The following is a 24,741-nucleotide window of genomic DNA, read 5'->3' as shown; positions in this document are numbered from 1 at the left end:
ACAGCCTCCAACAGTATAGACAGAGGCAAAGAAGGCATTCAGTAACTCCGCCTTCTTTTTATCCTCTGTCTCCAGGACCCCCACCTCATTCATCAGTGGGCCTACATTGCCTCTAGTGTTGGCTTTACCTGCAATATATTTGAAGAAGCCCTTTCTGTTGTCCTTAAATTTTACTCTTATTTATTAATCTGAAACATGATAAAAAAATGTCTCCAGGATAAATACAGTTTAGGGGATTCTCTGGTCACATTGTGATGCACGTGACTGCAGAAGTAGCTGGCTGTTAGGGTCCAGCTGAAAACCTACTTTTGTCCCTTAGTCCGTCTTAAAAGACCTGTTAATTTGGGCCGTGCATTGAATTCTTGCTGTGCCCCTCTCAGCCCTCTCCATCCCAGGGCAAATTAGTGAACTGTAAGCAGGTTTCCTGTTGCTGTTGCAGGGAGGCTAATGCAGGGATGAATTTCTAGTGCTGTGTTGTGTTTCTGTGTACGTTCTGTGGGGAATTGTGGAGAGCAGTTTCTGTGGAGGCTGTAATGGTACACCGCTCTCCTGTAGCGCCGGCCTCCTGATTCTCCTGTTTGGTATCAATTTGGGGGTCATATCAGCTATTTACTTGAAGCAGAGTTTACTCTAAATGAATGAAAAGTACTTAACGCAAATGTAAAATGCACGAAGTTCAAAGCATGTAAATGTTGAAACTTATTGCTCCTTCTTGTTTGTTCAACCAGCAGGATCAGCATCCCCTTTTAATGACCTTTTGCACTATCATTCTTCTTGGAGTTAAAATTTTGTAAGTGTTTTAAGCTTTGCTTCTGATTTTTTTTTAATTAAATTTTAGCAATACAGTTGACACATACAGTTAAGTTCACAGCAATGATCAAGGCAGTACATAATAGCCTAGCAGAGAATTAAAATTACATTAATATAGGGTCAGGACCTTTTCACTTATCTTGTGAGCTACTGTCAGTAAGTGTTGTTACAGAGAAGGACAAGGACGCTTTTCAAGACCAAGGTGGTGGTACTGGAGTGTTTTTCTTAGAAAAGTAGTAATGAATAAACTGACTTTTATTATGAGGAAGCTGGTGAGCTTGGTATTCCAAGCATTTGTAGCATTTATTTCTCACACCTCTAGGTCATAGTATTTATATCTTCTCATTCTGAAAAGGAGAACCATTAATATATAAATATAAATTAAATATTCATTAAACAATTGCTGCAGTTTCCATATACGTGGAGGAGTGCAGTACCATCAGCGTAGGTGGCATTCCTCCTCCTCTCTCCCAGGGCTCTTCCCATTGAGTTGAAGACTGTATCTACCCAGCTGTCAGGAAGGAGCAGATACTGGTTTACTTGAATCTTTTGGGAATTTAAATAAGGAAAATGATCGCTGACCAAAATACTCTGTAGTTCCTCGATGAAAACAAGGAATAAACATTTTCAAGTCTTATTCAGCTTAGTAACAAACTAAATAATGGAGGGTTTCTTAGACATCAATGATTATTTTTAAGATGATGGAAAGTCTTAAATGCTACGTGTTAAGGCATGTATTGCCTTTCTTTGTTTTACGGAGGTCTTTGGGAAGGTTCAGTGTTATTTGTAATGTATTTTGTGAGCCTTTGTGGCTGGAGTTTATTAATTAGAAAATAGTTTGCTCTTTTCCTGATCCTCTTCCATTTGGGGCAGGGTTATCTGTTTTACTGTTAAGTATGTCCTGCTTCAAACAGCATTTTTTTGCTACGTGGATTCTTTTCTTGCAGTGCTCAGACAGCGTTCCTGCGCTCTTACCTTCAAACCATTTTCTTTAATCCCTTAGTTTATGTAAGTTTACTCTAATGATTTCATCTGTAATGAATATTGGTGGTAGGAACCACTATGTTACACAAATGTAGGGTCAGTAATTGTTCTGGTCACAGGTGTGTAATGTACTTAACTTCTAGAGAGTGTTTATGTTTTGAAGTTGCTTGTGGAAATTTACTCCATGAAGGTATTTTAAGGATTCTTTCATATAACATGTTCTTTTTCATTTGTTGGTGTTAAATTCAGATCCCAAATGGTCCATTTGGAAAACACTGGCTGGTTTGATTTTGGCCTTGTTTTTCGTATTTTTTATCTTGCTATTGAGTCATTTTAGTTGTATACTTCAGCTAAAACTAAAATAATCTACCGCATCAATACTTTGCCATTTGTGAACTTTAATCTGAGTTCTCATGAAGTTCCCTTTTGTCAATATGAGCATCCAAAAAAACCCAGAAATTCCATTAAAGCTAATGCTCTGTTCTGTGCTGGGGTTTTGTTTTCAACTGAAAGAGTGAGAAGAAACTTGAAACTGTGCCTGTAATTTTTTAAACATATTCCATGTAAGTTATCAAAAGATGGTCTTTAGTTTTTGTTCATTTATCTTCTTATCTAACATATATTGTAATCAGTATGAAACTGTTATTTTAATGCTTTCAGTAGAAGACTGGTAGAAAAATAGCTTTTATCCTCTTTTTTTTCATCCTTTAAAATAAATATTCATAGAAACTATCCTAATATGGTTTGTGTTACAGGTGGTGTAATACCAAGGGCTGTACTGCTGCCACATCTCAATTTTGTGGGGTTTCAGAGAGTAGTTCTGGTAAGGTCACTCAATGATTTATCTATTTATTTGTCATAAAAGTGGACTGAGAGTTTGTTATGATTTAGTATTAGTAATCGCAATTATGTGTGTTTACAGTATTTGTTAGGTATCGGTTTCTGCAGTCCACTGTATCTTTACATTAAGTGTTCTTTTATTCAATGGTCTTTAACAGCTCCTTTTGGAGCTGTTATTCTCTCATACGTAAATCCATATTCATTTCCTTGAGAGTTGTTATGATATAACACCATCAGTTCATAGTATGGAAATATTAAATATTAAGTCTTGGCTTCCTAAAGGAAAGTATGAATGTGTTGTTCAGAGGGCAAATATCCAGACCGTGTGCTGTTACTAGTCTCTTCATCTTAAATTTAATGTACGGTCATGATTTTGAAATTGTTTTCTTTGAATGTATGTAACTGCAATCCCTCAATCATTTCTTTTGATTTTGCATACTTTCCTTAAACGTATTTTCTTATCTCTTCTTCATGGCTAGAGTTACAAGGGAGATGAGATTACCTTACTTTTTCTAATAAAGGGAGAATTCATTCTGAACCAGTCTAGCAGCAGCCATGCTTAAGTATTGTGCAAGAGCACAACTGACTATTTGTTCTTTCAGCAGTAGATAACTGATACCACATTTGTATCTGTAGAATTTTTAATATATGCTGTATTTTAACAAATGTCTTGTGGGTGTAGCAGATGTCGTCTTCTTTTTTCCTTTTTTTTTTTGGTTTTTTTTTTGAAAATCACAATCCCTTAAAGTTTTTAGCAAGCTCTATTTGTGTACTCTCTTAGGTCTATAGAGGGCACTCAAAGACAGAGGGAGTTTGTTTTAACAAACCTTATCTTGCAAGTAGACCCCCACAAGGTAGAGAAGGATATCGCTGACTGTGCTTTATGGCCTTGCTCTTGCAGGGAGCTATTGTACTGGCTCTGCTCCAACAAATCACTTAAGCAATTGGAGTCAATGGGACTACAATATGTTTAAATATTCTTCTGGATTGATCCATATCTATGTATACTTTCAAAAGCTTTTTTTTTATTTTCTAAAAACAAGAGGGGGTACACAAGAACTTCTTAATTGGGATTCTTTAGTTAACCTGAGAAACTAGTAGTAGATCTTTCTGTGTTGGAGGTATGGAGGGCAGGGGCTTGCTTGAGAAGGCTCTGGAGGCTGATAAATTAGGGAAGCAAAAGGATGCTATTTGAAGATACAAGTGAATTGGTGTAAAGACTGAAACCATTTTCCCTGCTGTCATTGCATTAGATTGGACTATCTAAAATATTTGGGCATGGTGCTATTCACACTGTATGGTTTCTAGCCCTACAGGTAGATAATACCTTGAGTATGCACAAATAATGCATGTAGACTTACATTAGATTTTGTAAATCTTGGAGTGGAAGAAAATAGGCTTTCAGATTTATATGAGAGAAATGGCATTGTGAAGTTTTGAGTAGCATTACTCAAGAATATTAAAAAGCAATTCTGCAAAGTAAAGACATCACAGCTTTATAAATATTGTAAGAAAAGAAAGATGATGGGAGCTCTTTGGAGTCTGAGAAATCGTGAGGATTTTTCAAAATGTTGTGAGCAATTTGTGCAGTACTTATTAAAGTATAATGTGATCTGGAGAAGTCATGGGCTTCTTCCTCTCATCTCTGTATTTTCAAATAATGCTTTTGTTACTGGAAATGAGTGAGCAGAATTTTTCATGTGTGGAACCTGATAATTCAGTGTTTGTGAGGTAAGGTAAAGATAACCGAACATGGTGGGTTTCTTTTTTTTTTAAAAGCTATCTGATTTGTTTAAATCTGAACTAGCAGAAGTAGTTACTGTGATTGCTTAATTCTGTAAAAGATCGAGTAGAGGTCATTAGTGGGACAATTTGAAACCAATTTCGGTGCAGCTGCCTATGTAATAGTAGCCTGCAGTTATAAGACATGGTGTATTTCTATCTCTGCTGATGGTTTAATTTGACTAAGCAAAACTGTTTTCTCTACACAAAAGCGTGAAACTATGATCATATTTCCAACTGCACCAGTAGAGGAGACTCTTTAAATCAAAATAGCACCTTCTAATGGAGTGGGGATCCCTACTGGACAGATGATGATTATCAGGTTTTGACATTTGCTTTGAAAGGGTTTAATTCACAAATTTGTGAGAACAGATGTCTGATGTTGTCCTAAGCAGTCAGAAAGAAGCAGTGGTGTCCTGGGTTTGAACTTTTTGTCTTAATTGGATCCTTTGTGACTTTCAGTTCATTTGACAAAAGTCTCTTCAATAGATTCTCCTGCTTCTACTGTACAAAGCCAACGGTTTTAAATGTTAAGGTTTTTATGTGTCTGTATAGACACTCATGCAAGCTTTTGCATACAGCTTTGAAGGATGCTTCCCTCACAAAACAAAAACTTTTTTCTGTCATATGTGCTATACAGAAAAGCAAAAATAGTGTTCTTTTAAACCATCCTTTAATATTTTGCTGAAACTCATTGCTTATCCCTCTAGAGGTGTGTTCAGGTTCCTTTACTAGTCAGACTCTCTGTACAGTGCCAAATTAGCAAGAAGAACATTTGGTACATTTCTTTAATCTTCGAAGAACAACAGTGGAATTGCTTCTACAGATATGGGTGACTTTACAATGTGTAGGAGCCGTCTGGGGCTGTGTTATGGCAGGCGTGTTGATAGGATCTCTGGGAATTTTTCGTTTGCAATAGTATAAATGTGCCTCTAGACTTAAACACTGATGAAGTATCAGAACTTGGCATTCATTCAAAGCTGCCCTTAGTCTAGGATAATTTGAGTTAGGTAAAATACTCCATTTTCAACAGACAAGGAAAGAAGCTTGTTTTTATTTTTCAGGGCATTTTGTAAAAGACAAGACTGCTCTTGATGATTCAGATATTGGAACAGCTCCCAGGGGAAAAAAAAAAAAAATATTTTGCAGGGTCTGGAAAATCTGGTCAAGGATGATGACTGTATTGCATGTCTTTTCTATGTATTGTACACATATCACCTCAGCATATATGCTGTTCTTAATATTCTGCCAAAAGACCCTTGATACAGCTTCATTTAGAGAAAAAAAATAGCAGATGCTAAAGGCGGGAAGGGGGGGACTGAACTAATGGCTAGACAAGCTTTGGAGGCATGAGTGAGTTTTTCATTAAATGTATGTACTCAAAGGGAAAAATCAATTCTATTTCATATGAAATTTAGGTATAGCTAATATAGATAGAGATGTTATCTACACTAAGGCCTAGATAGTGTTGCTTTTGCTCCTGACACCTTACACAGAGTAGGATGTAGAGATGCGGAGACTGAATGTCTGCAGTGAAGGTGTTTATTGTAGCAGAATCTGAAAATTATATAAATTAAGGAAAGAGATACTTGAAGGCTTGGAACACAATCTGGCCCTTGTTGCAGTTACTGGGGATGAGGAGATTTTGTCGGAGCTACCTGTGTCCTGGCAAGAGTCTCATGTCTGCAGCTCAGCTTCTTGTGTAGTTGAGTGTCCTGTCCCATAGTGGAAGCTGGGGCGTGGGCTGTGCAAGTCACTTCATTGCCTCTATCATTCTTTGATTGTTGGCTCCTAGACTGTGTGTAGCAGAGGCAATGACAGCCCTGAGAGAGAGATGATGAGAGAATGGTGGCCCAGGAACGTCCAGTCGTATGTTTCAGTAAAAGTAATGCAGTACTCTGCCCACACGACCTACGCCAACAGCCCCTACCCTGCCTCTGGACTGCCATTCCCAGTGCCATCTGAGGGATACGTGTCTGCTTGCCCATGGCTGGTGCAGCATCTCTGAGATGTTGCTTGCGTTTGCTGTTGCTTTATTTCTGTATTAGTTCTGTAATAGATTGCATCAATATTGCAGATTGGTGTATAGTGTGGTGAAAGAAGAAATGAGAATGCTACTTTGGTTTCACATTTATATTATTTTAGGTTGTAAATAGAAAATAGGACGAGTATGTTGATCATGCTGTGTCACGGCCTAACACCTATGAATCATTGAGTGCTGTCTGCGGCTGCAATCGGTCGTGTTCATGTGTGGCCGTGCCCAGGCTCCTTAGGAGAGCTAAGATCATGGATATCAAACTCTTACTGTAATCCTTGATTTAAATTCAACAGATGAGAAGAGCTTTGACTCTTTGAATACCAAAAAATGTTTGTCAGACAGTGTTTGTTTCTTGATTTGTTTCATGGGTTTTGAGAGACACATCAGCTTGGTCTTAGGAAGTACCCAGAAAAGGCAAGTACTTGACACCCTGTTCTTCATTAAAAGTCAATTCCAATAAGGCTTCCAAGTGATGTAGGTGCTTCTGGAAAATTTAACTACCTAATTTGAAAGTCCACCTGAAGTTAAATCTTGAGATGCTAAAGTAAGTGCGGTTGGTTTCTGATCTGCATCAATGGTCTTTTTTTCTAAAGTAAATTTGTAAGCATTAAATTAATTTTAATTAGTACATCTCTCTTTTCTGAGGAATGCTCTGATTTAATTATTTCTTCCTGCTAATTAGTCTTTAATTAAAAAAAAAAGCACCTAGGTGTGAAGATGGTTTCATACCACTCTCTTGCACTCGATCTTCTTTGCATTGGTAACTGATTTCTGTCATTTAAGCTCAGACATTTCAATTTGATTATTCTTGAACAAAAATGTGCCACAGTTCTAAGACAGCTTTTAAAAACTCAGAGCTGCAGTTTGCACCTTTTAATACTATTGTTGCATTTTGTTTCATCAGGCTTTTATTTGGGAATGAAAGAAAGTTGTTGTAGGTGGTATTGGTGGAGTGGTTATGAGGAAAGGATGTCTTGTTTTGCAGATTAGCAATCTAATGAGGCAGGGATAGTGGAGGAGTGTGGGAGCAGACATAGCTAACGTAGATTCACAAGTTCTTTTTTTTTTTTTACATTTTATGGCCAATTGCAGAAGCATGTTATCTATTATTTTTGGTTTTGTGAAGGTGGGGTTTTTTAATTTTTTAAGGTCCTGAACTCTTAATGGTTATTTACCTGCGTATTCCCACAGGCTCAATTCAGGCTGCTTTAATAAACAGGGCTGGATGTGAAAACGCTTGGGTAAAGGAAACAGAGCTGAGTTTTTAATCTGAGGGTAAACTTTCTTAAGCCTTCTTTAAAACTCTCCATTCATGCATAATGCTGCAGTCAATTATGAGTTACACATCTTTAAATCTTTTAGGTGAATATCTTGGGGCTAGAAAGAACTTGTCAGTTTAGATTTAATTTATTCCAGGCTTTAGGATATGTTTCATGGCTGTAGAGAGCTTTGAACACTAAATATGATGAATGTTGGCACATACTTTCAATACCAAATTTTGCTGTCCAACTGCAGTTGGATTCTCAACATGTTTAATATCTGGGTTAATAGAGAAAAACATGTCTAAAGCACAGTGTATTTCTATTATGAACATTCAGAAGTACCAATCTTCCTGTTTGCCATAAGTCCACAACTCATGAGTAGTACTGGCCTTGTCCCAAGTAGTCAGAAGCCATTATAAAAAAACAAACAAACAAACAAGGAAACCAAACCCCCTGCATTCTTAGTGTCATTAATTCATTGTTTTCCCTATCTTTAGGGCATTGCTTGCTTTTTCTTCATCCCAATTTAAAAAAAAAAAAATAAATATTTGGCTTCCTCTTCAGTAAGTAGCAGGTTCTGATGTAGTTGTTCTTGATTAATGGCCACTAAAGCTGGAGATGATATCTTTTCTTGTTAACAGTTCTATTTTCCTGACTTGAAATTGTAATAAATTCTAATTGAAGGATCTTCTCTGTCTCCTGTGAGGTTTTTAGGGGGTTTTTTCCTTTTTTTTTTTTTTTTTTCCCACCACATTATGGTATTTTCTCACAGGGGTTTTACATTTCAGCCTTCACTTTTCAGAAACAGTGGACTTGGAGCTGTTAGTAGTCATCAAAACATCTGCCTCAGGAAAAAATTGGCAGCTTTAGCGTGCTCACAAAGGGATTTCAGAAAAATTATTTGTTATCCCCAAACTAGACGCTGCCTAAGTACATAGTTCCAAAACTTCTTTTCTCATGGGACAGGTGTATAAGACTAGGCTTAACAATGGGGAAACAGGGTGGGTTTATTTGTGTGTAGATAGATCAAACCCTCTTCACCTGCTCTGTGAACAAAGTGCCTTGTTACTGTCTCTCTTTTTTTTTTTCCCCTCTAATCAAATTGCAGGTTTATATCCCCAACACTGCAGAAGTTCTGTTATGCCTGATAATCCAAGATCTGTTCTAAAGTAATGTAGGAGTTGAGGAAGATGCTTTCTGTTTTAAATTGTTTAGTCCAGCTGGGTTCATAGAGCACCCTTTCTTCTGGGTCTTTCGCTGCAGAAAATGCTTCTCTTACTCCGTTTATGTGGTTAGTATTATTTATAGGGTAGTTCTGTCAACTGCTATGCTGAAAATAAAACTTGCACTTGATAGTAGCTTTGTAGGTGCTTAAAAAGCTGAGGTGAGAGCATTCAGGCTCATATACCAAGGGCAGGGCAAACAAGTGGATCCTTTATTGGAAAAGGTCATGTTTGTGTAGTCATCTGTGTCCAAACTGATGTAAAGTGTCTTTGGTTTTAGTTTGTCTTTAGTTGTTCACTGGGAAAGAAGAACCAGATCCCAAAGACCTGCAGGAATTTAGGATAATTACCTGAGTAATGATAGCAAACTTAATAAAACCTAGCATTTCACAAAAAAGACCCAATCCAAAACCATGAGGCAGAGGTGGCCTCTAATGGGTATTTCAAAACTCAGACTCTACCAAAATTCATTGCTGCACAGATGAATGCTCTTGGATCTCCTAGGCAAGGTCTGGTTGAGTCCCTAAAGGCTCAGCCTTGCAAGTACCAGGGCACACCACAGAGGAAGATTTGGGGTCTCTTTGTTTTACTTTTGGCTGTGGAAAAATTATAGATGTGCAGTATGGAATGGACTTCAGCAAGAAGGTGCCCAACCTTACGCTACCATGAGTTGTAGATGTCAGCATGGTGCAGAGGGGTGCCATGAGAAGATGCTGGTTGGTGGCAGGCATGCTGTTATCCTTGTTTCTGCCCTTGTTCAGATGCTGCTAACCTCGATCTCTGCTGTGCTTTGTTACTCCGTGTAGGTATAACTCCAGATCTCCTCAATGTGTTGTTATGGCAGCATTAAATAAACTTCCTAATCAAGAATGAGGGAACCCGTGGCGGTAACTACACTGAAGCGAGTCAAAGTCCTTTCTCCTGCAGGCACTTCAGGACGTGACTCAGGGCACAAGGCTAAACAAACAAGAACAAATAACATGAACAGGGCTTAGCTGGAATAGAAATCACTGTTGTTGAAGATGAATTGAATTTTTTTCAACCATCAGAGTTTATTTGTGCAAAATGTTAGCAACTGATGTGTTGTAATGGAAAAGCAGTGAAAGAAGGACACAGAAAAAGAAATGACTGAAGGAAGTACAGATAAAGTCAGTGCTCTTGGAAGCGGTTGGAGAGATGAATTCAGGAGTGCAGAGTACTTGTAGGCAGTGCATGTTGAAGAGGTGAAAAACAGGGCAAATGCGTGACCACAGGCTCAAGATCGTGTGTCAGATCAAGAGATGAAAGCCAGAAGATGGATCACCAGCCGGGGAAAGATGGCAAGTACAGCAGATAGAAACTGTGAAAGGGTGATGGTATGGGCAAATGGAAGAGGAATCCATACAGCTGTATGAAAAAATCCCCAGTTAAGATAGGGATGGTATTGTAGGAGTGCAGAGATTTCTTTCCACAGATGCTTGTAAGAACTTTGTAGCAATATAAATATATTAATCATAACAAATAGAATCCGTGCCAGGCCACACAGTCACTCATCACGATTCCACAGTAAGATTTCCAGAACAAAAAAAAAAAAAAAAAAAAAAAATCCAAAATCACAGACAGTTGAAAATTGACTAATTAAGAAATTCTGCCCAAACTTCAGTAGATTTTTCATTGACAAATAAGTAGCATTAGTCCAAGCTCAGAATGAATCTTTTTGTACGCCATCAGTATGCAGGTCAGTGGCAGCAGCATAGTGAAAAACTGTGCCACTGTTAGTGCACCAATATCCATCAGCTCAAAGCGATTGATGTAGATGTAATCACTGTCTCTAACAGAAATAAAGTCAGGGTAATGGAACATTGTCACGGGATCAATGTCTCCTATTTTGAAAATAAACCCCCTCAGCTTTGCCTTTGCATTTATGTACCAGCAGGCGACCACATCATTCAATTCAATTGACGCAGTCCCTTAGAGCCCTGAATGATCTATTGTGGGAACATCAGGAACAACGCATTGGAAAAAATGGAATGTTCTTGATCAGACTTACAGGTCATGTTATTCAGCGGGGTTTCCAGCAGTGAAAATGAGAGTAAATCAGCTGAGAGCAGAAACTTAGCACAGCATGTAGATCTCTAACTCTGTTTAACTGTTTAATTTCTACACGTTCTTGATCAAAAAGCTTGAACCATAGTACTTGTGCTTATTTTCAATGGTGCGTGGTCACAAATACAAGACGTTTTTAGGGCATTGCCCCTCCCCTCCCTTAGTCTCAGCAGAAGCTCTTGATAGGGCTCATTTTGACCAACTCAAGAGCTCTTCTCAATCAGTTATTTTCTCTGAAATTTTTACACAGTTTGATCCAAGTGAGGATTAATGGGTGTGCTCCCACATTCATCCATAATTAATTTTTTGCTGCAGCACAGGAGATGAGCAGTCGTATAGTTGCATGCTTAAAACTCTGTGCATGCTGAAGAGGCATGTTGCATGGGGTTTTAAACAACGTAGCGGATAACGCTTCTTCCAGTTTTCATCTTCTAGCACTTGATCCCAGCAACCTACTGCTATTCTATGTCTAGATCTAGAGAATATTAGTAGGCCGTTATTTTAGCACTTAGTAAAGCCGTTTAACAATTTTACAAAGCCTTCTTGAGAAAGGGTCTATCTGTGTGATTGCAAAAGCCTTAATTTATTTGAGTTATGTGTTTTTGAAGGACTGTAACTCTGTCTAAAGGGACATCCTTCTAATGGCCTAAGAATGGAAGCTCTACAGCTTGCTTGACCATGTCACTGTTCCCATGGTGGCCCCTCCAATAAGAGAATTTCCCCTTTTTGGGGACAGATGTCTCTCCCTGGAGGAATGACAAGCTTTTATCTGGTACTTCACTCTGTTACAGAGCAGATACAGGTTAGCATACAGAGCCTAGAAGGTGGATTTTGCAGGTCATCTTCTGAAGTAATCCATACTGGCCAAGCCTGTACTACTGCTTCCCCAGGTAAATGTGCTGATTCCGGTGATCAATCAGAAGTGAACCGTTTCTAATCAATTTTAGAAATGCTGCATTTCCAGTTTGGCTGCCATAGGCACCTGCCGAGTTTGTGCACAGATGGAACGGTCTAACCCCGAAGGTCATCCAGCCCATCCAGCCACTGGTTCCTCTTTTCTGAAAAATGCCTTTGGTCTGGATTAGGTGTTTGACAAGGAGAATTTAATAATCTTCGGTTATATTTCCTGGTATGCTCAGAAGATTATTTAAGTATTGAAGGAGGGCAGTGATTTAACTTTTTAACTACTACTTCTGGACAGTTTTCGTTTAATCGTAGTTTGCCTGCGTCAGTGGGCTTGAGCTGTGTGATTAAAAGTCCTCTCGTTGGCTGCCTTCAGAGGAGCAAGATGGGATGTTTGGGGTTGGGATCATGGGGAGGAGTCAGGGACGGATGGCTTTCGTAAAGCAGTCAAAGTTGAGGCAGGACTTTCTGCTGCTGGTTTTACTGGCATACAGGTGCATGTTCTCAGCAGCTGGGTTTGGCTTTTAAGTTTTGAAGGAATAAGGTATTTGCACCTGAAGAAAGATGTATCAGAACTACCTCCATTTCAACAGGTCTGTAATTATCATGCAGAAAAGTTGTGCCTGGAAAGAGATGTCTATTTGCATTGTTCCCCAAACAATTGAAAAGTCTTTAAAATACTAATAGACAATACCTTTTTGCTATTCTGATAGAGGATATAAAGAGAAAAATCTCCCCCAAACACATAATTTCTTCTTGTGTTGCACTGTAACTAAGAAAAAAAGAGGTTTAGGAACCTAAAGGGCGTGGAATAAAGTGTCAGTACCAGAAATATCCCTGTTTTTTTAGTCATTCTAGGGATTTACAAAATATATCTGCCAAGAATCACTGCAAGATGCCCTATAGCTGTCCAGGAAGATGTGTTTTTAACTCTAGAAAGCATAGAAGTTGCAGCTTTGTAGCCATAGCCCTGGAAATATGATACTGGATATAGTGTCGCTTGTGTCTGTGCTGTAACATCCGGAATCCCAGTCTCCTGGGTCACGCAGCATATGACTTTGGGGAGGAGATTCATAGTTCAGTAATTAAATACTACTTTGCTCTAGGCAAAACCAACAAATGGGCTTCATCTGTAGCTTATTTTGTAATAGTACTCAGGACTGTGCTTGGTGTTTCTGGGGACAGATAAGTAGATGGTAACTGTTGTTTTTAGCTAAGGTTTTGGGTGGTTTTGGTGTTGTTTTTTTTTTTTCCCTTTCCTTTCAGGGCTATAATTCTTTTTTTTTTTTTTTCAGAAAATTTCAAACTGGCTTTGTCATCTTGTATGCTTCATACTCTCAAATTGGCATGGGAAGACAGAGATTGTTGCCATAAATTAGGTCACTAAAGCTGAAGTACAGAATACAAATATTTATTGCCTGAGCTAAGGAAAACAATTCAGATGACAAAAGGAAAAATTATTTTTTTAGTATTTGGAAATGAAGCTGTATTCTTGAGATTAAAAGCAAAGCAGTAGAGTTAAAAGATGAACATGAGAAGCATCTCTCGGTTTAAATTGCTAGAAGGAAAACTAGCAAAACTTGATCATGGGAAATCAGTAAGAAGTTTCATTAGGTAGAATTACAGATAATTCTTCATGCAAGTTCACGTTTGACAGATTATTGAATCTTAAAATAAAAAAGGCACATTTAAATAATAGCCGTTTAGAGACAGGTAAAAATACAGAAAATGAGATAACTTTCCTTTTGAAATATAAGGCACAAAGCTTATGCATTTAATTTAAAAAATGTTTTCCTTTAAATTCAGGTTAGAAAGAATTCCTAATTACCGAGTGTCAGATAGTAGGAGAACTTTAATAAGGGCTCATTTGTATTGTGCCCAATACAATATTGGCCCCTGTCTCTCAAATGAAGATGTGAAGGAGCAAATAGGAGTGTTTAGAGCAATTAGTTGATACTGTTAAAGAAGAGTCAACTTTTTTCTCTTCTTTTTAAAGTATGAGAAAATGTTAATTTTGATTGAAATTGATGTCTAATAAATTCTTACACAGAAGGATGTACAACACTGATCATTCACTGCATGCTTGACATACAGGAACCATGAATTTATTTAGAGTTTTCCTTTATAAACCATTTATAAAGGGCTATACATAACTCTTTTTTGGGTGTAGTCTTACTGAGTTCAGCAGCTGTTTGGGGTAGACCCACCATGTCTTGGGGAAGAGCCTTTGGAGAAGGCTCCAGCAGAACAGCAGCCCACAGCAACAGCGTTTTGTGGAGCCCTGGATTGAAACTCCACTTCTGCAAGCTACTCACATGGCAGATTTGATATCTGAATGAAGAGACCTCGCAAACCCAGGAGTTTGCCTGGTCTGAGTGGTTGGATTTAAGTAGCACCCATTGTGCTTTCTTCTGCACCTCTGGGTTGATAAGTCAAAGCAGACTTGGTGGCATTGGTACCTCACTGTCTTTTCAACCTGGATACAGCTGGACAAGAGGTGGAGTTCAGAGCATTGGCACTTTCCTGGGCTGCGGGGTGTTGTCTGTGCCCTGAACCCCCATGACAGCAACCACATAGCTGTCGAGTTCAGCAGATGTGTTTGCCAGCCTGAGGGACTCCCAGTGTTCGTTGCAAAGTGTAAGGAAGAGAAGTTGTGTATCGCATGCAGGACTTCATTTTTATTTTTAGGAGAGGAAATACAGATGTAAAGCAGAATTGTAATAAAGCTGTCTAAAGGAGTTGTATGCACCTACACGTTTTTTGGGTGGAATTAAAAAACTACGCAGTCCCAGGTTGGGCCGTGTAATTTGCCCCCACCCCCCCCCCTTTTTTTTTTTTAAACTGTTGTCATTGAAAAAAGGACTATCCTTAAACAGCATTTTAAAAAAATGGTATCACTCTCCATGTGCACACATGCTGGCGAAATGTTTGTCTGGATTTCTTGTGAAAGAGGAAAAAGTAAAAGGACTAGTGATAATATTTCTGTTGTAGGAGATTTATTGTTTCGGTAGCCAGACTTCTGTTTTCTGTGGATAAACGTAGCAATCTGTTTATATCTGAACATTAAACATTTTTCAGAGCTACCCCAGGGCATTAGCTGTTCCCTTTAACATATCGTATTTGGTATCAAACTAATGATTGGTATGTTTTGGGGAAGAATTATTCACAGCAGCCTGCCAGATTTTTCTGTTACCCCACCTAATTAGGATATGTTAGAGCCCACCTAAAACTGTACAAATACTATTTTCTTAGGCTGTTGTTTGATGATACAATAAATCTAACTGTAGTAAATCTACTATGCGTTATAAAACTGCGATTAAGAGCTACAAAGTGCTAATCTGATGTATAAACTTTCTCTGCCAGTTCAGGTTTGTTTAAAAAAACAAAACAAAACAAAAACAAAACACCCCACACCAAAAAAAATCCTAAAAAGACTCTTAGGCCAGGAGCCGTATCAGGCAGCATCTGTTCTCTAGCATTTGGCATGAACCTGGAGGAAGAGTATGAAGGTAGCATAGACATGCAGAGTAGGATAATAATCTGTCAGAAATGCAATCAGATTTGTACTGTTGGGTACCCATTAGCCTGCAGATCCGGTGTTCGTGATAGTGGAACTTGATGTCGTTATAACACATTTTACCTGTAAATGTTACCCAAAGTATGAAAGTGTGTGAATGGTCCTCAAGGGGTGGAGGATCCCGTGTGAGACTCTGCGTGCTGATGTGTCTGACTTACAGTAGGCATATTACGGAAATACAGGCATGTTTTTGCTAAGTGGAAGCTAAGTCAGAGTTGGTGTGTTGGCTTTGGGACAAGAAACCTCATTTTCTTTGGAAAAACATAGTTTCTGAATGACTTTTTGTGTGATTTCTGACATGGGTTCAGAGTTGGAATGAGCAGGTCAATCTGTCTAAAGCACAGGTGTGCATCGTGTCTGTTCCTGACCTGTGGCACACCTAGTTCTTGAGTAGATCTTGAGCCCAGCATCTGTATAGACAATTGACTTTTATTTTATGGATGGTATGTTTTATGCCTGATAAATTTTGGGAGTTCAGGGACTTTCTATAGCGACATTAAGAATTACCTGGGGTATCTTGATACTATGCTGATTCTAATTGAACAGTGGTATTATAAACCACGGGCTCATCCTTCAGGAAGAGGATCCTACATATAACCAGTGCCTGTGGCCTGGTGGTTTCAGATGATCGGAGAGAACAGTGTGATGGGGTGCTTACACTGTAACACAGTTTTGTTGGCACTACAACATTGCCAACCATCGCAGGGATGTGTGTGGGCTGAGAGAGCCTGAGCAGAGATGTGCTGAAGTGGACTTGGTTTTAAGCAGTGGATATTGATCCTGGTGTGGTCCCAGGGACTGGAAGCCAATGAGCAGTTTGGGCATGGTTAGAGAGCCCTTGTGCACAGACATTTTTTAGCTTTTTTTTTTTTTTTTTTTTTTACCTGCAAGGAATCTACTTCACATGCACTGCGACTGCTCCAGGGTGCAAAACAAATGTAAGGGTGAGCGGGAGATTTCCTTTAAGAGCACACTTGGCACTAAAACAGTAGTGTGGGTGCACTGTACTTTGCTGTATTTCCTGTAAATCCACTGAATGTTTTGAGGAACACTTGGAATTTTTATAAGAGCTGGAAAAAAGGGCCTCAAGGATCTTGTTGTATTCTCAGATTGGATTTGGGACGTACAGGTGCAGATATCTTGGAATATTTTTAAAGGTCCCTTTGCAAATTAGGCTAGAAACAGACGACTGGTAGGAATTATGTGTCATTTCTTATTTTTGGATCACTTATTTGTCTTTTCTGTTATTTAATTGCTTTATCTAAAATAAAGAGCAATATTAATATCCTATTACATACCCAAAATAAATAGTCAATTGCACATGGGAATATCGGATTTGGGGGAAATAAACTAGCATTAATCACAGAATCACAGAATGTTAGGGATTGGAAGGGACGTTGAAAGATCATCTAGTCCAATCCCCCTGCCGGGGCAGGATTGCCTAGACCATATCACACAGGAACGCGTCCAGGCGGGTTTTGAATGTCTCCAGAGAAGGAGACTCCACAACCTCTCTGGGCAGCCTGTTCCAGTGTTCAGTCACCCTCACCGTAAAGAAGTTTTTCCTCATATTTAAGTGGAACCTCCTGTGTTCCAGCTTGCACCCATTGAAGTAATGAAGTAGATCTGCTAGTATGTGGGTTTTGTGTGTACATGCATGGGTGCATACATAAAGTTATTTTTTTTTCTCCTTGAGTTTTCTTCTTTTCAGCCTTTCCTCCTCTATTCGTGTTTCTCTTTCCATTTTCATGACACCACTTTTAAGAAATCTTCCCCATCACCTCCCAAACAAGCCCTGGGACCTTGTTTGGGGCATTAGGGAAAATGAAGCTCCCGTGGTTTGTAGGCTAGCGGGTTTATTTTCTTTCCCATTCCTGTTTCTCTTTGGCAGACATCCTTGGTAAGCTCTAACTTCAGCATGAAGCGAGAGGGTGGCCGTGCGTGTTGAGCACTGAGAGCAACGTGGCCCGTGACCCTGGGGTCAGTGGTTCCCCTCTCCGTCCCACCTCTGCTCCTTTTCGCCGTCAACGCCTTGCTCGCACCACATGCAGTGGGGTGCAGGCAGCTCTGAGCTGGTTCTTCAGCTGCCTGCAAAGTGCTCCCGAGGCTGGAGGTGCCCTTTGCTGAGGGGTGTCTGGCTTTGCCCCTAGTTCCGAGGGTGGGCAGCATAAGCCCAGCAGCCAGAGGCAAGCTGGGTATCGATTTAAAATTTGTTGAAGGAAAGGAATTATTGTATCCTCTCCTATCTGTACTTCTGCTGTATGTTCTCTTTAATTTGATAGTTTGTGTTTGGGAGGGGAAGGAGGGTGGTTTTGTGGTGCTTCATCTTCTCACAATTCCTCACTTCCCTTGGCCGGGCGATGGTTGTATCCTGGGCGCTGGCTGAGCGACTGCTCCTGGGATGACGGTAAATACAGAAAATCTAAATAAGCACTGAAAAAATGGATAAAGCAATATTTAGGTAAAAAACTGGAAACTTTTGCACCCTTTTCAGTTTCACGTCCTCATCAGGCAACCGGTGTATTTATTGACCACATTTCTGTGTTTTGCTGTTGTTAGGGTATAACAGCTGGTGTTGCAGTGCCACCTCCTGATAGCCAGGCAGGGCAGCGTGTGGCACGGCTCATCCTTGCCTTCCTAAAGTGTCTTGTGGAAAACACTGTGAACTAGCCTTGAAAAATGATACTGATTTGACACGGACAGGGCAAATAACACTCCTGACAGACAAGCAGAATGTTAGCGTGTTTTCTTTAGCTGTCCAGCTACGTAACAGGTGAATTTATGTGGCATCTCCACAATTCTGCTTGGAGTGGGGAGCCCTCTTTTTATTAATAATGCAGGTCTTCTCTGTGTAGCAAATAGCACTTTCATCTGATTTCTGCATTTTGATCTTTTTGGATGATGCAGCAAGATTTTAAAAATCGGTAACAGACCCATGAAACAAATACTACCGTTTGTGTGTGTAATGTAAAAAGGTTTCTTTACAAGTCTTCTTAAATATAATTGCCTTTTCTTCTTAGGGAGAATATTGTTCCTCTTCCTACAGAACTTATCTGTAACAAGTAGTCTGAAATAAAGATGGTTTGCACCAGGTATGACAACACAGCATAGCTGAATAGAATTACTGTTTGATCCTGCACATGGTAGAATTGGTTGCTAATGCATGAAATGGCTAAAAATGACATTCATTTCACACACTGCTCAATAAACGAGCCCTCAAAGTATACTGTAATTTGACAGGTATACCTTGTATGTCAGGCATCGCTGGGGGCTGTGGATGGAGCGAGGCAGGGTTGGTATTAGTGTACCTTTACAAGTTGTGTTGCACTAGCTAGAAGTTATTGTACTGGAGCAATTTTGTTTTTTCCTTTAGAAATGAGGATTTAAGTAGCTCTGCATTTTTATTTATTTCCTTAAGAGACTAAAAGCAAGTTGCCCCCTTTGGCAGCGCAGTATGCTCGAGCTGCTCTATGAGCACGAGATGTGGGTTTCTGTGGATGCGTCATGTGCAGCCCTGTTTCCCACACAGGATAACCCCAGCTCTCCCACTTGGGTCCCGCTGGCCCCAGCTGGGTCTGAGCCTTCCCTGCCCGGCTCTAGGATTGTGTCATTTCCCCTGTGCCCTCTCCAAGCCAAGCAGGCAGTGTGTGCTGCCCTCCCTCCTAGCCCTGGCTATTAGCTGGGTGGGTGGCCGTGCGACGGGGGTGGGTTTGGGGGTGTCCATGTGCTCATTGACTCAACAGGGTTTGTGCATGGTTTTGGGCAAACACACTCCTTTTGATGACTGGGTTCATCCTGCAGCCTCTCCTCTTCTCGAGGAGCTTAATTGTGTCTTTCTTCTACAACACTATCGGACTTGTAGGAAAGTCACATCTTGGAGAGCTCTTCCTGCTGTCAAACCTGATTGCAATTGACTGGTAAAATTAAAAAGTTAGCTGGTAAGAAAGAGAGCATGGTCATTTTGCCGTGTTTCCTTGGGAAATCTTGGTAGGAAAAGATGCTTAGGAAGCGTACGTAAAGCCTTTGACTATATGGCAGCCTTATAATGCTGATCATAATCTTCTAGTTGTTGCTTACTGCTGCATTCACCACTTTCCCACTTGGAGCAACAGTGGCGAATGACCTGACCGTGCAGCCACATAGCTGATAGTTAACAGCAAGAACTTTGTTTTGAACAGTACAAGAAAACCTGTTCTCTAGTCCTTTTTTTTACATCAGATCAAGGTCAAACTTTGTCGAATGACAGTAGGAAAGTCACTTACCTTCTCAGACTCCAGTTGGTAGAAGAAAATGATAGTGGTGGACAGCTGGGTAAAAACCTTGAAGGTCCGCTGATGAAAAGTGTGGAGCGGGTACTAGGGACAGGAGATGGACCTTATTTCATACTACGTTCTGGAAGCTGATGTTTTTACTTGTTTACTAGATGTCATGGAAAGATCAGGATTTTCAAACATTCAGAAGTCATGAGAATGTTCTCAAAAATGAGGCTTAAAGTTAGAAAAAATACTGTATCCTGTCTCTTTATCTTTGTGTTGTAAAGACTCTTGTTGCTTCATATTTTCAAAATATGTCACCAAAAGTCTGATACGTTGTCTTGATAAATATTTATCATTAATAAAATCAATAAAATCAAGGGAAAATTGTGTATCTATATCCATCAATATTCTTAAAACATTGATCGAAAGCCTAGAGAAATGTTACTAAAAATACTCTGTTTAAAGTTTGTCTCTAATTTCAAGAATTTCTTTTGCAAAGCATAAGTGTATGGCTGAGATGTTTTGTGATTTTTAGTGGAAATAGCTGGGCTTTCTTTGAACAGATACAGTGTTGTAGCCCATATTGTACCTTTTTACTAGAGCAGGAGTACCTGGAAAATGAATTAGATTAGAAAGTAAAAATGAGAACTTGCCTGGATACCAATGTGAAACCAAGTTCTCAGTCTTTGTTAGCCCGGCACAAAGAAATCCACATTTTGAAAAATGAGTTCCATAGCAATAGTGTTGATTAGATGAAACTCACCTGGTTATTTTTTTAAAAAAACCTGTGAAATGATGCTGCCTTAATACTGGTATTAAGCAGCATAGTTCCCCAGTCCATACCAATTTGCAGCATTTAAGAATCCATCCCTTCAATATTTAATTTACTGACCTTTATGTTGTGGTGAGACAAATGACTTTTTAATGACTACTGTAGCCTTATTTGCATTATAAAATAAAACCATTTTCTCTGCTGCCAGGGTACTTTATAAATATAGCATTTGTTGAGAAATGCATATTAGGTACTAAAAATATTTAATTGACCTACTTTTTTATTTTCAGGGCTGTGTCCTTTGTTGTGACCTCATGGTTTAACTGGGAATAAAGATGAGTATAAGCAGTGATGAGGTTAACTTCCTGGTATATAGATACTTGCAAGAGTCAGGTGAGTTTTTACAATTCTGGTTGTTAAACAGTGCACAGTTTATTTGGTATTCATCTGCAACTGGCTTTAGCAAATGCAGATTCATTTAATTATTTTGCCAGTAGGCGCGTGCTTCTGTCTGAACTGTTTCTTCGTGTTTCTTCTTAACAAGAGAATGAATTGCTGCCAAGTTACCTTCTATAACTTAATCAGATTTAGTCATTTGGAGTTTTCAGATGGCAGTCAACCAGCTAAGGAGTCACTTGATTGCTAGAAATGCATTTTCCTGGAGATCACTTTTATCTACAGGGTGACAGTGACACTTTGCAGCGTTTTCTTTGGGGCTGCTTGAAGAAGAAGAAAAAAGGAAGTCCACGGAAGTACTGTTTTCTCCTGTTCTGTATTGGAGTGACGGTGCTCCTGCGAGCTCGTCTTGCGTGGCCCAGTTCCTTGCCTGGCCAAATTCCTTGCCTGAATGTGACTGTGGGAGGGCAGATGTTGCTGTATTTCAAAGGAAGAAGTGGTAACTGTGACTATATGACTTGTGTCATTTGAATCTAAATACAGATGAACAGATTTTTTACAGGAATGACTCTTGGGTTCTCAAAAGCTACCCTGCCTGCAGGACGCTTTCTTGGAGGATTTTGTCCTTTGGTGTCAGGCTAGCCAAAGCCTCCTGCTTCTTAGGAGGAAGAACAAAAGACAGATGAATATTATCAAACTTGAAAACAAACTTCAGGCTTCTTGAAAATGAATCTGACTGATGCAACATCTCTCTGCTGCTTATGTCCACTGCTCATGGACTTCTCAAATTGAGACAAAGAAGCACCAGAAGCAATGGTGAATGACAGAGTTTTTCAATCTCTGCTTGTCAGGAAAGCAGAAACTCATTGTTCCACCTGAATTTACTGAAAACTATTATACGTTCTTACTCCAGTTGCAGATTGCTTTTGTCACAGAAGCCAAACTTACAAAATTGCTTTATCTGAAAGTTTGCAGGCAGCTTCCGAGTTACCTGACAGCAAAAAAAGAAATCGGTAGTTTAAGAAAAAATTCTGTGACAGTAAATTTGCTGAAACAACTGTTTTTCTCTAGGTTAAATTTGCCTTTTCAGGGCCATCAAATAAAAGCAGGCAACTACCAGTGCTGCACCATAACATGCTTGCCACTTCTTAATCAGTGCGTAATACTGATGTAGTTCTGCGTGCCAAAACACACACAATTCTGACAGCAGTGTACCACGAAGTGAATTCTGTTCTACATACAGATCCATTTCACTTTCATGGGTAACAAATCAGTGAATAAAAATAACAAGTGAGTCTTGGTGTCTTGGAGATACATATTTTATTAAATACTATATATGATACTCTATATATATAGCTTTAGAATATATAGATAGTAAATACTATTGCATATTTTATATTTTTATATTTACTCATGCACAAATGTTTTGCCAATGATACCATAATTAATAATTGCTGTGTTTATATAAACTTAATTTTTGTCTTTTTGTGCATTTAAACTAGAAACATGTAAGAGGGAAACAATAGAGGTGTTTTGATGAGGTTTTTAAAGTCCATAAGCATGCTATAACTTTGTATAACTTGCTTAGCTTTGTAAACAGAAGACCCTACAGTAGTATGGCAAGTAGCATTGTATATCTATAAATCAACTCTGATGTTTTTGCCTTGTCTTTAGGGTTTTCCCATTCAGCATTTACCTTTGGTATAGAGAGCCATATCAGCCAGTCTAATATAAACGGTGCTCTGGTGCCACCAGCTGCTTTGATTTCCATCATCCAGAAAGGTCTGCAGTATGTAGAGGCAGAAGTCAGTATTAATGAGGTAAGGAGGCTTTGCCTACAGGAGCATTGTGTCCTTGCTTGCAGTATGTTTGAATGTTAGTATTTTTTCTTAACTTTCTTGTATCCTATTTATTTACTTTTACTTCAGATTCCTTACTGCTGGTGTTCACCATGACTCCAGTGGTGGAACCAGAATGGAGTGACATAACTGGGTAGGGGTTCTGCCCAGTGCAGCCACACAACACCAGGCATGGTGTTCTGGCTCATTGCTTAAAGGTCCGTTGTCTGTAGAGTTTTTACCCTAATATAATGTTGTAGTAAATCCAGACAAGTGCAATAAAATAATCATTGAGACAAGTAACCTATTAATTCTTGCTTTTGTAGACTTGCGCTAGGGAGGTGGGAGAGCACTATGCAGCTCTCATTTGGGTGATGTGTTGTTATAATGAAGTAATGAGAGCCCAAGGGCAAGGTTTCCAAACAGAGAGAGGGTTTCAGTTTGTGCCAGGAAGGATGAAGGTATATGCCAGTTTGCTTTTTGCCTCTGCTGGCTAATTCATCTTGAGCAGGATCTATTAAATTTGATGTTTAAATGGTTATTCCAGCAGTACAGAAAGCGATGTATCTTCCTGCCTGGCACTGCAGATACCCTCAATTTCCATTCCTCATTTATGCCTGGAAGGTTAGCAGCCTTTGTATGTGTCAGTTATATTGCAGAAGAAAACCATTTTTTTCACTAATTCTGCTCTCTTTCCAGTCTCCCTTATGTCTTCTGTTTATGTGTAGTTTTCATAGTCCCAGTGAAGCAAATCCTTTCCCTTAGGAAGCCTCAGAAAAATGAAGCAAGTGATTGGAACAGAAGAAGGAGACCCTATATTTGTCGCAAGGAATCCTTCTAGCTCTTAAAAATAGGTCCTTACAAAGCCCTGGCATATGTATATGGGTATTTTTAACTGGGTCTTGTCCATTTCAGGATAAAATTCTTCCTTGTTGTTTGAAGGCATGCCAGCACTGTTTAAAAAAAGGAAGAAAACTAGTCAACTTTCCAGATAATGTGTTTATGGAAAGTATTAGTCTTAATAAGACAGAATAACTTCACAAGCCAGTGACCTGACTTGCAATGTTTGCAGCTCTTCAAACAAACCTTTAGATTTTGTTGCAGCCACTCATGTTTGAAATTCTATTCATAGATAGCTTACAGAATTTTTTGCTTTAGCAAGCGATTTAGCAAACTCGAAGCATATAATTTTTGATTTCAGAAGCTCTGCCAGAGGCCTGTGGTGGCTTTTTTTTTGCAAACTTATGTTGGCCACTTAACTTTAGACTAAAATTCCAATCCCAACCGCAACAATGTTGAGATATCGCTTCCAGCACCATTTATAAACTGTTTTATTATATTAAATCAAAACTTTTGCTTTAGTTTTCCTTGGAATTTTTGCCCATAATGTTAATTTGTACTTGGTGTTGTCTTTTTTTGTTCTTTCCCTCTGCTGTAATTTAGGATGGTACCTTGTTCGATGGTAGGCCGATAGAGTCTCTCTCACTGATAGATGCAGTAATGCCTGATGTGGTACAGACAAGACAACAGGCCTACAGAGACAAACTTGCACAACAGCAGGCAGCAGCTGCTGCAGCTGCAGCCGTGACTAACCAACAGGGATCAGCGAAAAATGGAGAAAATACTGCAAACGGAGAAGAGAACGGAGCACATACTATAGCAAGTAAGTGGAGGCAGAAGTTACCTTAACCTGTGTTAACATCATTTCCTTATCATTTATCGTAGTATGAGCTAGTAGGCAGTGAGATAAATGTGTAGAGGTACTAGTAAGCCTTCAGCTTGCAGAGAATACCTTCGTCATAGGTGATATTTTAAAAGATGATGTCTCACCTTTGACTGTCCCCAGTTTGGTATTTGGAATTGCAGGAGGAGATGCAAACTTCTGAATTAATTAATTCACAATATTCTGTTGACCAGTCTCTTCCAGTACTGCCCCTTTCCCATCATCTGAAGGTTTTTCACAGGACCCTCTGAG

The 24,741-nt window shown here is 39.3% G+C and overlaps 1 protein-coding gene across 3 annotated transcripts in view; it reads left to right on the top strand.

Annotated features, from left to right (window-relative positions):
• Nucleotides 1-24,741, top strand: part of TBL1XR1 (TBL1X/Y related 1) — a 117,141-nt gene that overhangs the window by 75,231 nt on the left and 17,169 nt on the right. For 2 of the 3 annotated variants that reach the window (XM_068406400.1, XM_068406402.1), the window contains 4 exons: nucleotides 2,550-2,617; nucleotides 20,823-20,925; nucleotides 22,603-22,748; nucleotides 24,210-24,429. In XM_068406400.1, the coding sequence (XP_068262501.1) occupies nucleotides 20,868-20,925; nucleotides 22,603-22,748; nucleotides 24,210-24,429 (424 nt within the window). In that variant the 5' untranslated portion in view covers nucleotides 2,550-2,617; nucleotides 20,823-20,867. The remainder of the gene's footprint in view (nucleotides 1-2,549; nucleotides 2,618-20,822; nucleotides 20,926-22,602; nucleotides 22,749-24,209; nucleotides 24,430-24,741) is intronic. The other variant, XM_068406401.1, reaches the window with a different exon arrangement.

Source organism: Nyctibius grandis, chromosome 8, assembly GCF_013368605.1.
Source record: "Nyctibius grandis isolate bNycGra1 chromosome 8, bNycGra1.pri, whole genome shotgun sequence".
In the NCBI taxonomy this organism is placed as follows: Eukaryota; Metazoa; Chordata; class Aves; order Nyctibiiformes; family Nyctibiidae; genus Nyctibius; species Nyctibius grandis.
The sequence above is the reverse complement of the archived record's forward strand: the minus strand, read 5'-3'. Positions and strand labels throughout refer to the sequence as shown.